Genomic DNA, 19,582 nt, shown 5'->3' with positions numbered 1-19,582 from the left:
GTATGAGTGAGTGAGTGAGTGAGTGAGTGAGTGAGTGAGTGAGTGAGCGAGCATGTATGTGAGTGAATGAATATGAGTGAGTGAGTGTGCATGTACAGCAATTAGTGAGTGTATGTATGTGTACAGGAGTTAGTGAGTCTGTAGGTACGTGAGTGAGTGTGTATGTGAGTGAATGAATATGAGTGAGTGAGTGAGTGAGTGTGCATGTACAGGAGTTAGTGAGTCTGTAGGTACGTGAGTGAGTGTGTATGTGAGTGAATGAATATGAGTGAGTGAGTGTGCATGTACAGGAGTTAGTGAGTCTGTAGGTACGTGAGTGAGTGTGTGTGTGTGTGAGTGAATGAATATGAGTGAGTGAGTGTGCATGTACAGGACTAAGTGAGTATGTAGGTACGTCAGTGAGTGAGTGTTTATGTGAGTGAATGAATATGAGTGAGTGTGCATGTACGGGAGTTAGTATGTAGGTATGAGTGAGTGAGTGTGTATGAGAGTGAATGAATATGAGTGAGTGAGTGTGCATGTACTGGAGTTAGTGAGTCTAGGTACGTTAGTGAGTGAGTGTGAGTGTATGAGAGTGAGTTAATGTGCAAGTGCAGGAGTTAGTGAGTCTGTAGGTAAGTGAGTGATTGAGTGTGTATAAGAGTGAATGAATATGAGTGAGTGAATGTGCATGTACAGGAGTTAGTGAGTCTTCTAGGTACATGTGTGAGTGAGTGAGAGTATGAGAGTGAATAAATATGAGTGAGTGAGTGAGTGAGTGAGTGAGTGTGCATGTACAGGAGTTAGTGAGTCTGTAGGTACGTGAGTGAGTGAGTATGAGAGTGAATAAATATGAGTGAGTGAGTGAGTGTGCATGTACAGGTGTTAGTGAGTCTGTAGGTACGCAAGTGAGTGAGTGAGTGAGTGTGTATAAGAATGAATGAATATGAGTGAGTGAGTGAGTGAGTGTGCATGTACAGGAGTTAGTGAGTCTGTAGGTACGTGAGTGAGTGAGTATGAGAGTGAATAAATACGAGTGAGTGAGTGAGTGTGCATGTACAGGAGAGAGGGAATGAGAATTTATGTGAGTGAATACATATGAGTATCAGTGAATGAGTGAGTGTGTATGTGAGTGACTGAGAGTTTGAAGGGGTGACAAATGTTGGACTGTATGGTGTGGTGAATGATATGAATCTGATCTCAGGGACAGTCTGATCTCTCAGTCTGCAAGAAGAGCACAGTAACAGGAACTATGCAGTAGAGCCCATCGCTTAATGGTGTGTGTGTGTGTGTGTGTGTGTGTGTGTGTGTGTGTGTGTGTCACAGCTGTGTCTCATTACAGTGAAATGAATTAGTCGCATGATAAAGGTGAACAGATTACTTCAGTTATGCTGTTGGCACACAGCAAGAGACCATGAGAGTTAGTGTGTGTGTGTGTGTGATTGGCCCATCATTAGCCGTGTAATCGTCCCCGTTTCTCTCTGGCACAGTCGTTTGATTCTCGCAGCCAGTGGCTCTTTCATTTCCACTCCTTCACTTCTTCCATTTATTTTCCTTTTTTCCCTTTTGCAATTTATTTCATATTTTATTTCATTATTTTCCACAGAATAATGTTTTTTTTTTTTACAAAACAATTAACAACAGATTTCACACACTCACCCCGTCACTCACACACTCACACCTGCGGACAGTTTCACACACTCACACCTGTGGACAGTTTCACACACTCATCCAGTCACTCACACACTCACCCAGTCACTCTCACACTCACACCTGTGGGCAGTTTCACAGACTCACCCAGTCACTCACACACTCACACCTGTGGACAGTTTCACACACTCATCCAGTCACTCACACACTCACACCTCTGGACAGTTTCACACACTCACCCAGTCACTCTCACACTCACACCTGTGGACAGTTTCACAGACTCACCCAGTCACTCACACACTCACACCTGTGGACAGTTTCACACACTCATCCAGTCACTCTCACACTCACACCTGTCGACAGTTTCACACACTCACCCAGTCACTCACACTCACACCTGTGGACAGTTTCACACACTCACCCAGTCACTCACACACTCACACCTGTGGACAGTTTCACACACTCACCCAGTCACTCACACACTCACACCTTTGGACAGTTTCACACACTCACCCAGTCACTCACACACTCACACCTGTGGACAGTTTAACACACTCACCCAGTCACTCACACACTCACACCTGTGGACAGCTTCACACACTCACCCAGTCACTCACACACTCACACCTGTGGACAGTTTCACACACTCACCCAGTCACTCACACACTCACACCTGTGGACAGTTTCACACACTCATCCAGTCACTCACACACTCACACCTGTGGACAGTTTCACACACTCACCCAGTCACTCTCACACTCACACCTGTGGACAGTTTCACACACTCACCCAGTCACTCTCACACTCACACCTGTGGACAGTTTCACACACTCACACCTGTGGACAGTTTCACACACTCACCCAGTCACTCACACACTCACACCTGTGGACAGTTTCACACACTCACCCAGTCACTCACACACTCACACCTGTGGACAGTTTAACACAATCACCCAGTCACTCTCACACTCACAACTGTGGACAGTTTAACACAATCACCCAGTCACTCTCACACCTGTGGACAGTTTCACACACTCATCCAGTCACTCACACACTCACACCTGTGGACAGTTTCACACACTCACCCAGTCACTCACACACTCACACCTGTGGACAGTTTCACACACTCACCCAGTCACTCACACCTGTGGACAGTTTCACACACTCACCCAGTCACTCACACACTCACACCTGTGGACAGTTTCACACACTCACCCAGTCACTCACACACTCACACCTGTGGACAGTTTCACACACTCACACCTGTGGACAGTTTAACACACTCATCCAGTCACTCACACACTCACCCAGTCACTCTCACACTCACACCTGTGGACAGCTTCACACACTCACCCAGTCACTCACACACTCACACCTGTGGACAGTTTCACAGACTCACCCAGTCACTCACACACTCACACCTGTGGACAGTTTCACACACTCATCCAGTCACACCTGTGGACAGTTTCACACACTCACCCAGTCACTCTCACACTCACACCTGTGGACAGTTTCACACACTCATCCAGTCACTCACACATTCACACCTGTGGACAGTTTCACACACTCACACCTGTCGACAGTTTCACACACTCACCCAGTCACTCTCACACTCACAACTGTGGACAGTTTCACACACTCACCCAGTCACTCACACACTCACACCTGTGGACAGTTTCACAGACTCACCCAGTCACTCACACCTGTGGACAGTTTCACACACTCACCCAGTCACTCACACACTCACACCTGTGGACAGTTTCACACACTCATCCAGTCACACCTGTGGACAGTTTCACACACTCACCCAGTCACTCACACACTCACACCTGTGGACAGTTTCACACACTCACACCTGTGGACAGTGTCACACACTCACACCTGTGGACAGTTTCACACACTCACCCAGTCACTCACACACACACACACCTGTGGACAGTTTCACACACTCACCCAGTCACTCACACACTCACACCTGTGGACAGTTTAACACAATCACCCAGTCACTCTCACACTCACAACTGTGGACAGTTTAACACAATCACCCAGTCACTCTCACACTCACACCTGTGGACAGTTTCACACACTCATCCAGTCACTCACACACTCACACCTGTGGACAGTTTCACACACTCACCCAGTCACTCACACACTCACACCTGTGGACAGTTTCACACACTCACCAAGTCACTCACACACTCACCCAGTCACTCTCACACTCACACCTGTGGACAGTTTCACACACTCACCAAGTCACTCACACACTCACCCAGTCACTCTCACACTCACACCTGTGGACAGTTTCACACACTCACCCAGTCACTCTCACACTCACACCTGTGGACAGTTTCACACACTCACCCAGTCACTCTCACACTCACACCTGTGGACAGTTTCACACACTCACACCTGTGGACAGTTTCACACACTCACCCAGTCACTCACACACTCACACCTGTGGACAGTTTCACACACTCACCCAGTCACTCACACACTCACACCTGTGGACAGTTTAACACAATCACCCAGTCACTCTCACACTCACAACTGTGGACAGTTTAACACAATCACCCAGTCACTCTCACACTCACACCTGTGGACAGTTTCACACACTCATCCAGTCACTCACACACTCACACCTGTGGACAGTTTCACACACTCACCCAGTCACTCACACACTCACACCTGTGGACAGTTTCACACACTCACCCAGTCACTCACACACTCACACCTGTGGACAGTTTCACACACTCACCCAGTCACTCACACACTCACACCTGTGGACAGTTTCACACACTCACAACTGTGGACAGTTTAACACACTCATCCAGTCACTCACACACTCACCCAGTCACTCTCACACTCACACCTGTGGACAGCTTCACACACTCACCCAGTCACTCACACACTCACACCTGTGGACAGTTTCACAGACTCACCCAGTCACTCACACACTCACACCTGTGGACAGTTTCACACACTCATCCAGTCACACCTGTGGACAGTTTCACACACTCACCCAGTCACTCTCACACTCACACCTGTGGACAGTTTCACACACTCATCCAGTCACTCACACACTCACACCTGTGGACAGTTTCACACACTCACACCTGTGGACAGTTTCACACACTCACACCTGTGGACAGTTTCACACACTCACCCAGTCACTCACACCTGTGGACAGTTTCACACACTCACCCAGTCACTCACACACTCACACCTGTGGACAGTTTCACACACTCACCCAGTCACTCACACACTCACACCTGTGGACAGTTTAACACACTCACCCAGTCACTCACACACTCACACCTGTGGACAGTTTCACACACTCATCCAGTCACACCTGTGGACAGTTTCACACACTAACCCAGTCACTCACACACTCACACCTGTGGACAGTTTCACACACTCACACCTGTGGACAGTGTCACACACTCACACCTGTGGACAGTTTCACACACTCACCCAGTCACTCACACACACACACCTGTGGACAGTTTCACACACTCACCCAGTCACTTACACACTCACACCTGTGGACAGTTTAACACAATCACCCAGTCACTCTCACACTCACAACTGTGGACAGTTTAACACAATCACCCAGTCACTCTCACACTCACACCTGTGGACAGTTTCACACACTCATCCAGTCACTCACACACTCACACCTGTGGACAGTTTCACACACTCACCCAGTCACTCACACACTCACACCTGTGGACAGTTTCACACACTCACCCAGTCACTCACACACTCACACCTGTGGACAGTTTCACACACTCACACCTGTGGACAGTTTCACACTCACCCAGTCACTCACACACTCACACCTGTGGACAGTTTCACACACTCACCCAGTCACTCACACACTCACACCTGTGGACAGTTTCACACACTCACCCAGTCACTCACACACTCACACCTGTGGACAGTTTCACACAATCACCCAGTCACTCACACACTCACACTTGTGGACAGTTTAACACACTCACCCAGTCACTCACACTCTCACACCTGTGGACAGCTTCACACACTCACCCAGTCACTCACACACTCACACCTGTGGACAGTTTCACAGACTCACCCAGTCACTCACACACTCACACCTGTGGACAGTTTCACACACTCATCCAGTCACTCACACACTCACACCTGTGGACAGTTTCACACACTTACCCAGTCACTCTCACACTCATACCTGTGGACAGTTTCACACACTCACCCAGTCACTCTCACACTCACACCTGTGGACAGTTTCACACACTCACACCTGTGGACAGTTTCACACACTCACCCAGTCACTCACACACTCACACCTGTGGACAGTTTCACACACTCACCCAGTCACTCACACACTCACACCTGTGGACAGTTTAACACAATCACCCAGTCACTCTCACACTCACAACTGTGGACAGTTTAACACAATCACCCAGTCACTCTCACACTCACACCTGTGGACAGTTTCACACACTCATCCAGTCACTCACACACTCACACCTGTGGACAGTTTCACACACTCACCCAGTGACTCACACACTCACACCTGTGGACAGTTTCACACACTCACCCAGTCACTCACACACTCACACCTGTGGACAGTTTCACACACTCACCCAGTCACTCACACACTCACACCTGTGGACAGTTTCACACACTCACACCTGTGGACAGTTTAACACACTCATCCAGTTACTCACACACTCACCCAGTCACTCTCACACTCACACCTGTGGACAGCTTCACACACTCACCCAGTCACTCACACACTAACACCTGTGGACAGTTTCACAGACTCACCCAGTCACTCACACACTCACACCTGTGGACAGTTTCACACACTCATCCAGTCACACCTGTGGACAGTTTCACACACTCACCCAGTCACTCTCACACTCACACCTGTGGACAGTTTCACACACTCATCCAGTCACTCACACACTCACACCTGTGGACAGTTTCACACACTCACACCTGTGGACAGTTTCACACACTCACCCAGTCACTCACACACTCACAACTGTGGACAGTTTCACACACTCACGCAGTCACTCACACACTCACACCTGTGGACAGTTTCACAGACTCACCCAGTCACTCACACACTCACACCTGTGGACAGTTTCACACACTCACCCAGTCACTCACACACTCACACCTGTGGACAGTTTCACACACTCATCCAGTCACACCTGTGGACAGTTTCACACACTCACCCAGTCACTCACACACTCACACCTGTGGACAGTTTCACACACTCACACCTGTGGACAGTGTCACACACTCACACCTGTGGACAGTTTCACACACTCACCCAGTCACTCACACACACACACCTGTGGACAGTTTCACACACTCACACCTGTGGACAGTTTCACACACTCACCCAGTCACTCACACACTCACACCTGTGGACAGTTTCACACACTCATCCAGTCACACCTGTGGACAGTTTCACACACACACACAGTCACTCACACACACACACACACACACACACACCTGTGGACAGTTTCACACACTCATCCAGTCACTCACACACTCACACCTGTGGACAGTTTCACACACTCACACCTGTGGACAGTTTCACACACTCACCCAGTCACTCACACCTGTGGACAGTTTCACACACTCACCCAGTCACTCACACACTCACACCTGTGGACAGTTTCACACACTCACCCAGTCACTCACACACTCACACCTGTGGACAGTTTCACACACTCACACCTGTGGACAGTTTAACACACTCATCCAGTCACTCACACACTCACCCAGTCACTCTCACACTCACACCTGTGGACAGCTTCACACACTCACCCAGTCACTCACACACTCACACCTGTGGACAGTTTCACAGACTCACCCAGTCACTCACACACTCACACCTGTGGACAGTTTCACACACTCATCCAGTCACACCTGTGGACAGTTTCACACACTCACCCAGTCACTCTCACACTCACACCTGTGGACAGTTTCACACACTCACCCAGTCACTCACACACTCACACCTGTGCACAGTTTCACACACTCACCCAGTCACTCACACACTCACACCTGTGGACAGTTTAACACACTCACCCAGTCACTCACACACTCACACCTGTGGACAGTTTCACACACTCATCCAGTCACACCTGTGGACAGTTTCACACACTAACCCAGTCACTCACACACTCACACCTGTGGACAGTTTCACACACTCACACCTGTGGACAGTGTCACACACTCACACCTGTGGACAGTTTCACACACTCACCCAGTCACTCACACACACACACCTGTGGACAGTTTCACACACTCACCCAGTCACTTACACACTCACACCTGTGGACAGTTTAACACAATCACCCAGTCACTCTCACACTCACAACTGTGGACAGTTTAACACAATCACCCAGTCACTCTCACACTCACACCTGTGGACAGTTTCACACACTCATCCAGTCACTCACACACTCACACCTGTGGACAGTTTCACACACTCACCCAGTCACTCACACACTCACACCTGTGGACAGTTTCACACACTCACCCAGTCACTCACACACTCACACCTGTGGACAGTTTCACACACTCACACCTGTGGACAGTTTCACACTCACCCAGTCACTCACACACTCACACCTGTGGACAGTTTCACACACTCACCCAGTCACTCACACACTCACACATGTGGACAGTTTCACAGACTCACCCAGTCACTCACACACTCACACCTGTGGACAGTTTCACACACTCATCCAGTCACTCTCACACTCACACCTGTGGACAGTTTCACACACTCACCCAGTCACTCACACACTCACACCTGTGGACAGTTTCACACACTCACCCAGTCACTCACACACTCACACCTGTGGACAGTTTCACACACTCACCCAGTCACTCACACACTCACACCTGTGGACAGTTTAACACACTCACCCAGTCACTCACACTCTCACACCTGTGGACAGCTTCACACACTCACCCAGTCACTCACACACTCACACCTGTGGACAGTTTCACAGACTCACCCAGTCACTCACACACTCACACCTGTGGACAGTTTCACACACTCATCCAGTCACTCACACACTCACACCTGTGGACAGTTTCACACACTTACCCAGTCACTCTCACACTCATACCTGTGGACAGTTTCACACACTCACCAAGTCACTCTCACACTCACACCTGTGGACAGTTTCACACACTCACACCTGTGGACAGTTTCACACACTCACCCAGTCACTCACACACTCACACCTGTGGACAGTTTCACACACTCACCCAGTCACTCACACACTCACACCTGTGGACAATTTAACACAATCACCCAGTCACTCTCACACTCACAACTGTGGACAGTTTAACACAATCACCCAGTCACTCTCACACTCACACCTGTGGACAGTTTCACACACTCATCCAGTCACTCACACACTCACACCTGTGGACAGTTTCACACACTCACCCAGTGACTCACACACTCACACCTGTGGACAGTTTCACACACTCACCCAGTCACTCACACACTCACACCTGTGGACAGTTTCACACACTCACCCAGTCACTCACACACTCACACCTGTGGACAGTTTCACACACTCACACCTGTGGACAGTTTAACACACTCATCCAGTTACTCACACACTCACCCAGTCACTCTCACACTCACACCTGTGGACAGCTTCACACACTCACCCAGTCACTCACACACTAACACCTGTGGACAGTTTCACAGACTCACCCAGTCACTCACACACTCACACCTGTGGACAGTTTCACACACTCATCCAGTCACACCTGTGGACAGTTTCACACACTCACCCAGTCACTCTCACACTCACACCTGTGGACAGTTTCACACACTCATCCAGTCACTCACACACTCACACCTGTGGACAGTTTCACACACTCACACCTGTGGACAGTTTCACACACTCACCCAGTCACTCACACACTCACAACTGTGGACAGTTTCACACACTCACACCTGTGGACAGTTTCACAGACTCACCCAGTCACTCACACACTCACACCTGTGGACAGTTTCACACACTCACCCAGTCACTCACACACTCACACCTGTGGACAGTTTCACACACTCATCCAGTCACACCTGTGGACAGTTTCACACACTCACCCAGTCACTCACACACTCACACCTGTGGACAGTTTCACACACTCACACCTGTGGACAGTGTCACACACTCACACCTGTGGACAGTTTCACACACTCACCCAGTCACTCACACACACACACCTGTGGACAGTTTCACACACTCACACCTGTGGACAGTTTCACACACTCACCCAGTCACTCACACACTCACACCTGTGGACAGTTTCACACACTCATCCAGTCACACCTGTGGACAGTTTCACACACACACACAGTCACTCACACACACACACACACACACACACCTGTGGACAGTTTCACACACTCATCCAGTCACTCACACACTCACACCTGTGGACAGTTTCACACACTCACACCTGTGGACAGTTTCACACACTCACACCTGTGGACAGTTTCACACACTCACCCAGTCACTCACACCTGTGGACAGTTTCACACACTCACCCAGTCACTCACACACTCACACCTGTGGACAGTTTCACACACTCACCCAGTCACTCACACACTCACACCTGTGGACAGTTTCACACACTCACACCTGTGGACAGTTTAACACACTCATCCAGTCACTCACACACTCACCCAGTCACTCTCACACTCACACCTGTGGACAGCTTCACACACTCACCCAGTCACTCACACACTCACACCTGTGGACAGTTTCACAGACTCACCCAGTCACTCACACACTCACACCTGTGGACAGTTTCACACACTCATCCAGTCACACCTGTGGACAGTTTCACACACTCACCCAGTCACTCTCACACTCACACCTGTGGACAGTTTCACACACTCACCCAGTCACTCACACACTCACACCTGTGGACAGTTTCACACACTCACCCAGTCACTCACACACTCACACCTGTGGACAGTTTCACAAACACACCTCACTGTACACTTCTGTGGGGAGTTCCACTTCTATTAAAGCTCTCATTCACACAGCCACGCACGTCTCTCAAAAGCCTCTTCACAGAAACACAAACCGTTCACTCATTCACAAAGCAGAAAGAGCTCTGAGAGAATCTGATAACACTCTGCGGTAAATAAGACACGACAAACACCAAATCAGTCCTAGTCTGCAAACATTTCCAGAAAGAGCTCCGGCAGTTTCCTGTGTGAAGTGTGGAGAGTAATGAAGCTCCTGAGGAGAGAGATAAACACTGAGTGTCAGGGTGTGTGTGTGTGTGTGTGTCCTCGCTCTGATCGCGTGTTTACACTCAGGATCCTGTCTCATGTGCGGTTTGTAAACACCATTTTTGTATACAGGACTAAACCATTAGAGACTTCCCCATGAATTAAAGAGCAGCCTTTACAGAGCGAGATCACACTCTCCCTGTGTGTGTGTGTGTGTGTGTGTGTGTATTGGAATAGTGTATGCAATGATCCCTGAGGGTGCTTCTTTCCATGTAGGTTTTTGAACATATACATTTTTTAGATCAGTATCAGGAGATCCATATCTTACAGGAATTCAACCATCATTCATTCACTAAATAGTTCATGCATTCATTCGTGTAAGATTGGGCTCTGTGGTCATCTTTGTCCCCGAAAGCTTGTGGAAGTTGTCCCCTGGATGACGCACCGTGTGCTTGATTTGCGGCTCCTATCCGACAGGGCAGGTGATGGAGTCCCCCGCAGACATCTGAAAGCCCTGGACTTGTGTGTGAAGAGAATTCTCCATGGTCCACATGTGCTGATGTATACAGCAGCCTCAGACCAGCGCACCTCCTGATTTAGACTCCGAGCGGCGCCCTCTGCTGGACGTGCTGCTTAACTTCTACTAAAGGAGGCATGGCAGTGTGTGTGTGGGTGCAGACGGTTACATCATTTGAAACGATGAAGGGAAAAGAATGATAAATGAGCCTTAAAAGTTACCTTCTGTTCCCTCTTCTCCTTCAAGACGATCGGCCCCAGTGTTACTCATTATTCCGTGCGTGGAGCCGAGGGTCCTGACGCTCAAGCTGAACGTGACGGGGTTCAGAGGGTCCGCAACAGAACACAGAGCTTTCTGTTTCTCTGTTTAACATTCACCACACAGAGTGCTCAAAGTCACTTTGGTCCAGACAGATACGCAACACTTCAAACACACATCCAGTCATGACTGGTTTTACACACACACACACACACATTCTCTCTCTGTGTAAAGGACTTAGAGTGAGTCAGTGCATCCCTGAAGCTGTGTGTGTGTGTGTGAGAGAGAGAGAGAGAGAGAGAGATCAGTTCCACTACAGACAGATGCTGGGGGCTATGTGCTCCAGGCTCATGTGCCGCTGCTCCACAGAAATGGAGGTCCTAATATTGACACAACGCAGGCTACACGGTGACAACTCTCTTCTCAATACACACACACAATCAGACTCAGACATACGCACACACACACACCTCTCTGCTGTTAACATTAATTAGCTATAAATGTTCCATGAAGTTCTGTCTGTATCTGAACAAAGAAGAGCACCCTCTCCTCCTTCATCTCTGCATCATCTCACTCACTCTCTCTGTTCTCCTGAATCATTACAGTGCTCTCTCTCTCTCTCTCTCTCTCTCTGCTGTGTGAGAAGGTATTTGTATGGATATCAGAGTCAGGAGCAGCTTGATCCATCAACAAAAGTGTGTGTGTGAGTGTGGGTGGGTGGGTGAGAGAGACAGAGAGAGAGATCAGTTCCACTGAGAGAGAGAGCATAGAAGAAATAAGGAAATAAAAAAAGAAAAAATAAGGAATAAGGAAAAGTTAAGAAATAAAACAGAGAGAGAGGTTTTAGATGATGCACGCTACACTGAACCACTACACTCGCACGCTACACTGAACCACTACACTCGCACGCTACACTGAACCACTACACTCGCACGCTACACTGAACCACTACACTCGCACGCTACAATGAACCACTACACTCGCACGCTACACTGAACCACTACACTCGCACGCTACACTGAACCACTACACTCGCACGCTACACTGAACCACTACACTCGCACGCTACACTGAACCACTACACTCGCACGCTACACTGAACCACTACACTCGCACGCTACACTGAACCACTACACTCGCACGCTACACTGAACCACTACACTCGCACGCTACACTGAACCACTACACTCGCACGCTACAATGAACCACTACACTCGCACGCTACACTGAACCACTACACTCGCACGCTACACTGAACCACTACACTCGCACGCTACACTGAACCACTACACTCGCACGCTACACTGAACCACTACACTCGCACGCTACACTGAACCACTACACTCGCACGCTACACTGAACCACTACACTCGCACGCTACACTGAACCACTACACTCGCACGCTACACTGAACCACTACACTCGCACGCTACACTGAACCACTACACTCGCACGCTACACTGAACCACTACACTCGCACGCTACACTGAACCACTACACTCGCACGCTACACTGAAACACTACACTAGCACGTTACAGTTGCACACTACGCTGGCACACTACACTTGCACACTACGCTGAGACATGTCTGGATAATAAAAATGTAATATTGTATAGTAATGGACATTTGGGGTACTCAGTCTACATTTTCAGAAGGACGTCCCACATTGTAATATTGTATATTGTATATTGACCTTGATGATCAACTGTTTTCAGTCATCGACAAGCAGGGATTTCTGCACTTTCTTGATGTGTCAGAGCCCCAGAACCAACTTCCCAGCCGTTATTGTATAATAGAAACTCTCTTACTAAAGAAGAACACTGTGTAAATGCATATCCAGAGCATGCTGCATCTCATGTTACTAATTTATAAATCAGTGGATACTTTATTGATCCCAGTGGGAAATGAAAACGGTCGGTGGTGTAATGTGGGAAAACGCTAAATAAAAAATAGACAGTTTCAGAAATGAACGATAAAGTTTTTAATTAAACAAGAATGTTTTAATAAATAACTTCACTGGTACGCAATGCATCCCTACTTATCATATGAGGTAACTGTCATGTGCAATAAAGTGTCTCTCTCTCTCTCTCTCTCTCTCTCTCTCTCTATCTCTCTCTCTCTCCTCACACTAATCTTGTTTTTAATTTTCTCTACAATCTCAAAATGACAGTAAACAAACTAATCACACAGATAAACACTAACAGTATCCAGCATGAGTCCATCTCACACTGAGACACATGCACACCCACCCTCCCACCACACACACACACACACACACACACTCTCAGAGTTAAGACTGCAGCCCTAAAACCTCATCATTAAAAAAATCACTGAGCATGAAGTGATAAGGCTCTGAAACAGAATGAAATCAGACTCTACAGTGCACAGAGCCGCCCCTTTTCTTCCTGTCCTCCATTAGCCAGGACCCCCAGCGGACCACCACAGGGCAGGTATGTGTTTTGTGGATCAGTGTCACTGCGGTGCTGAGAATGGTCCACCACCCAGCTCACACCTGCTCTCAGTCTCCGACTCTCAGCGAAACTGGGGTCGAGTTTGTTTCTGTTGGAGGCTCTGTCTCCGATTCTGAGCTTAGGGCAGGGTCAGGGTCAGAGAACTCATTCGACTCTTAATCTGGTTTACTCCAAGCTAATGTCTCAGGTGGTGCGTCTGGGGGGAGTGTCCACTCTCACTTTTTCTTAAAACGGGACACATTCTCCTCTGCTCCACAGTGGAACAAGCCCCAAAGCAGTGTTCCCCCCCCCCCCCCCCCCGTGTAAACAGCCCTGTTCAGAGCGGCTACTTTCAGCACCTGTTCCTTTAAATGATAATGAGCCGCTCGCTGTTCACCCCGACCCCGAGTGCACAGCAGTGAGGAGCGAGGAGCAGAAGCTCTGGTTTTTAGCTGTTTTCGTTCGGTTGTCTTTTTCATTCTAACATTAATGTACACATGCACGGAGAACTACTGGCTGTTTTATAATATGTCCCCTCTAAATCATGCCCTAGACTGGGCCATAACTGTATATTATGCACTGATGAAGTATCTTATAATTCATAAATCACATAAACTATCTCCACAGGGCAGAATGTAGCTCCAGTGCAGAGGGTGATTTATCTCCAAACTATTTCTTTAATTCAGATTCAGAACCACTGTCTCATCCTAACAGTGGCTGATTTCTTCTGATACACACACACACACACACTCGCGCTCGTATCTGTGCGACTCCTCTGGAGGTCGTGCTGTGAACCTATCAGTGAACAGACTAATAGCGAAACCGTATGCAGCTCCACAGAGCAGAGTATTATCAGCAGAGAAAATGATGCTTAATATGAGGATCACACACACACACACACACACACACACACACACACACACACACAGAGTCATAGTATTATGCTCTCTGTCCATTCTCCTGACCATATTCCGTATGGATAGACAGATGATCGATAGATAGATTGACAATTATCCATCAGGAGAGAGGCAACAAAAAGCGGGTAAATTAATGCTCAAAACTATCGAGGGCTAGGAGTGTGGTGTGTTCTCCCTGTGTCTGCGTGGGTTTCCTCCGGGTGACTGTCTGTGAGGAGTGTGGTGTGTTCTCCCTGTGTCTGTGTGGGTTTCCTCCAGGTGATTGTCTGTGAGGAGTGTGGTGTGTTCTCCTTGTGTCTGTGTGGGTTTCTCCCAGACGATGGAGGGGGGGTTCAAGAATAACGTTCCTCAATGTAAAATAATAAAGAACTCTGTTATTCAAGGCCCTACCCTCCATAGCATCACTAAAGGTAACAGAGTATCGGGAGTGATCGCTGTATGCAGTGGATGAGGCCTAAAACCAACACCGGAGATCTTTGAGCCCTCAGACAGCACTGCATTAAAAACAAAAACAATGCTCTGCGTTCTCCTGGAGAGCTTGGTGGTGATATGTCATCACCTTTCAGTCCAGAGAAAGGTCTCCTCAGCTCAGGTTCAGGGAAGGGTCGCTTTAGTGATATTAGGCATGAACGCACTTTCATACAGTTTCATACAATACACAACACAAACGTACGGTCAGATAAAACATCACCACTGTAAACAGCCTGGTTCTGCCATTCGCTAAACATTTCATTGAAGAAAACAAGAACAGAACTTTGAAGGGATAAAAACTTCACAACTCTCGGTTAAAAAGAGGGTAAGAAGTTTTAGAAATGTCGCTTCAGCTTTCTAACACAATAACGTGCACTGTTCGGCTCGGCCTGGGTCCATAATGGAGACCTGGGTCTAAAATGAATGGACATCAAAACGCTTTGAAAAAGCTTTACCAGCAGTTCCTTTCTTCTCTGTAAACACACGGCGTCCCAAAGCTATTTACCCATACAATACAGTTCAATAACCGCATTCGCCACTCGGCTCCACAAAACATTTATTCAGGAAAATCCCTTTAAACAACGCTTTATATCTTCTATAAGCACAGACACACACACACACACACACACACACACACACACACACACAAACACACACACAAACACGAAAAAAGAAAAAAGAAAAAGAAAAACTGCTGTGTTGGCTTACTCTATGTGAAAAAAACAGAGCTAACGCTAATGCTAACGGATAATCCAGTATACAGCACCACACAGTGACAAACATTCAAAAGTAACACAGGGGATTAAACAACCGTTACAACTTAATACCACACTAACGGTCTCCGCCGGATCAGGAACTACAGAACCCCACTTCCCAAAACGTTCCCGAAACTCTACTTCCCAGAATGTTCCGAATCTCTTTAACTCCACTTCCTTAAAACATCTGGACGCTCCAATTCCCTAAGGATCATGGGATACTGAATCCCTTCTTATTAACACCACTCTGAAACTCCGGAACTCTACTTTCTAATACATTCCTGTAACTCTGCTTTCCAGAACGTTCCTGAAATCTGGAGCTCTACTTCCTACAACGTTACAACTTTAAATGTGTACTCTACTTCCTCTGATGGTTGGGGAAGTTTCCTGTAGCTCTAGATTAACCAAGTGTGTGTGTGTGTTGGGGGTTCTGGATTCTGTTTCTCTGAGGGTGTGTTGCACTGAATCATGGGAGAAACCTATAGAAACCTGTAGGTAAAATGATGTGACAGTACTCTGCTGTAGGGAAGTGCTTCTCAACATGTTTTTCAATGTGTGTCACCCCCCTTCAATCTAATAAATAAATAAATAAACACATAAATAAATACATTTATTTTTTAAATCGCACTCTGCATCCATTTCACAGCCAAAGCGCACGCACACACACACACACGCACACACACCACTGTAAACAAGGCCCACATGGAGAAACGGTTCCTACCTTCACGTGGTTGTATTCGCTCTTGCTGGCGTCTGTGTTGACCTGTTTGTTTTCAGGGCGGGGCTTAAGCACCTGTCTGAGGGGGCTGGAGATGGGTAACCCAGTCACACTGATACCATCTGAAACACAAGAGCAGCACACACTGTGAAACACCCAGCTCATCTGTTAAACTTTAACACACACACGAACAAACACATCCACTGAGCTCCATATTAGTGCACAACATTATTTAAATAAAAAAAAGCATAGCAGCATTTCTTTGCAGTGTATGTGCTTTTAAACAATGTTTGAGAAAAAGGTTCTATACAAGGGTTCTGCTAAGGTACGCTGGAACAACAGTACAACCTACTGTTAATGAACTACCACATTAATAGACACCCGCATATACTTTAAGGAGGGGTCAGGATACTTAGATATAGCACCCCACTGTGGCACACACCTTAAAAGTGAATGAATATGTGAGAAATACTGCCCCTTGTGGTGCAATTTACATCTGAGTGAGTGAGTGAGTGAGTTAAAAGCCTGTTCAATTAGGTGCTTAAGTTGTATGCCAAGATGTTTAAGATGGTGGCTATGGTATTTCAGGCATCTCCTAAGGTGTCCCTGGTTGATGCTATGGTATCTTATTTGGTTGCTAAGGTGTTGTCATGCAGTTGCTATGGTATTCCGTGTGGTTGGGTTGGGTCTTACTGGAGTATGTGGATAATAATATGTCTATGGTAGCTCAGATGGTTTCTAAGGGGCACCTAAGCAGTTGCTATGGTAACCCAGGTGGTTGCTAGGTGCTGCCAAGTGATTACTGTGGCATCCCTTGTGGATGTTTGGGTGTTGGTGACGTAACTGGATCTCATTGATTCCTATGGGAAAATATTCAGGTAATAATTGGTTGCTATGCGGAAACAACGTGCCCAAACAAATCTATATACAAGCACGCATCCCATAATAAGCCCTCCCTCCCTCTCCCTCTCTCTTCTGACGTCTTGATTGCGTCAGCGCATCAGCCGCAATACCCTGAGATTTCTGCTCTCAACTTTATTTACATATTCAACACACACACTCACACAGGCAGGCGCACACACACACACACACACACACACACACACGCACACAAATGATGCAGGGTCAGTGAGTGTAGAGTGTGATATTGGTGTGTGTCATTATGAATTTGTTTGTATCTTATGGGGAGAACTTAACCAAAATGAAACACACACACACACACACACACACACACACACACACACACACACACACACACACACACACACACACACACACGCAGAAGTCATGCAGTGCACAGAGGAAATGAGCAGAGAGCTGAGATACAGAATATAAAGCATAAAAAGCGTAAAGGCATTTCATTCTCCCAGCTGTGCACTGACAGAGCAGCAGGAGGAGCTCCGTCCGACTCTGCATCTGGACACATCTGCACTAACCAGGACACACAGGTCCGTCTGAAAGACAAGCGCTACACTCTTACAGTCAGACAACTGATCACTGCCGGCTGTAAAGAGGAGTGATTCACACACACACAAACACACACTCTCACATTAACGCACACACACTAATACTAACACACACTCTCACACTAACACACACACACACTAATACTAACACACACAAACACAAACTCTCACACTAACACACACACTAATACTAACACACTCTCACTAACACACACACAAACACTAACACTCACTCTCACACTAACACACACACACTTACACTCACTCACACTAACACATACACACACACTTTCACACAAACACTCCAACTAACACACACTCTCACTCACACTAGCACTCACTATTTCACACAAACACTCTCACTCACTAACACACTCAAACACTCCCACTCATTAACACACACACTCAATAATTCACACACACACTCACTGATCCACACTCACTAAGTGACACAAACACTCACACTGACTAACACACTCAATAATACAAACTCTCACACACTCACTAACACATACAAACTCTCATACTCACTAACACACACACACACACACACACACACACTATACAAGTTAGGACATTCCATAGACATAACGATAAACGTAGTTAATTAACACTAACCCTAACCTCAGTAACAAAAAGTAAAACTTCCACTTTTAGGGTTTTTTTTCTTTAATAAAAACATCATATTTGAAATAAAACACACAGAGAGAGAGAGAGACAATGAGAAAGAGACAGAGATAAGGTGTGAGTTGGATGCTATAATAAACACACATTCCTGATCGAGAGAAGCAGAGCAGATGATCCATTACCCCAATCCTCCTTTTTTCTTTACTATGTCTTTCCCTCACAGCCCCTCTCTCTCTCTCTGTATCTGTCTATCGCTTCCTGAAATAGAAAAATCCATAACCTGCCGTGAGGTGAAAAACGAGGTGCTATAAACAAACCGTAAATAAAACACAGTGCAATCGGCTCTAGAGTGTTCAATTAGAGTGTGTGGCATTATCTCTTATTGATATACCGAACACACACACACACACACACACACACACTGTGGAATCTGTGATGGTGCTCTACAGAACTTTGTGAGCCATAGTTTCTCCCCAGGTGCAGCAGCGTC

At 47.3% G+C, this 19,582-nt stretch overlaps 1 protein-coding gene across 1 annotated transcript in view; it reads right to left on the bottom strand.

Annotated features, from left to right (window-relative positions):
- trappc9 (trafficking protein particle complex subunit 9) overlaps positions 1-19,582 on the bottom strand; it is a 140,961-nt gene that overhangs the window by 10,464 nt on the left and 110,915 nt on the right. The window contains exon 17 of the mRNA XM_066668751.1: positions 17,003-17,121. Coding sequence (XP_066524848.1) covers positions 17,003-17,121 — 119 coding nt within the window. The remainder of the gene's footprint in view (positions 1-17,002; positions 17,122-19,582) is intronic.

Source organism: Hoplias malabaricus, chromosome 4 (assembly GCF_029633855.1).
Source record: "Hoplias malabaricus isolate fHopMal1 chromosome 4, fHopMal1.hap1, whole genome shotgun sequence".
Classification (NCBI taxonomy): Eukaryota; Metazoa; Chordata; class Actinopteri; order Characiformes; family Erythrinidae; genus Hoplias; species Hoplias malabaricus.
This window is presented reverse-complemented; position numbering and strand designations above follow the sequence as displayed.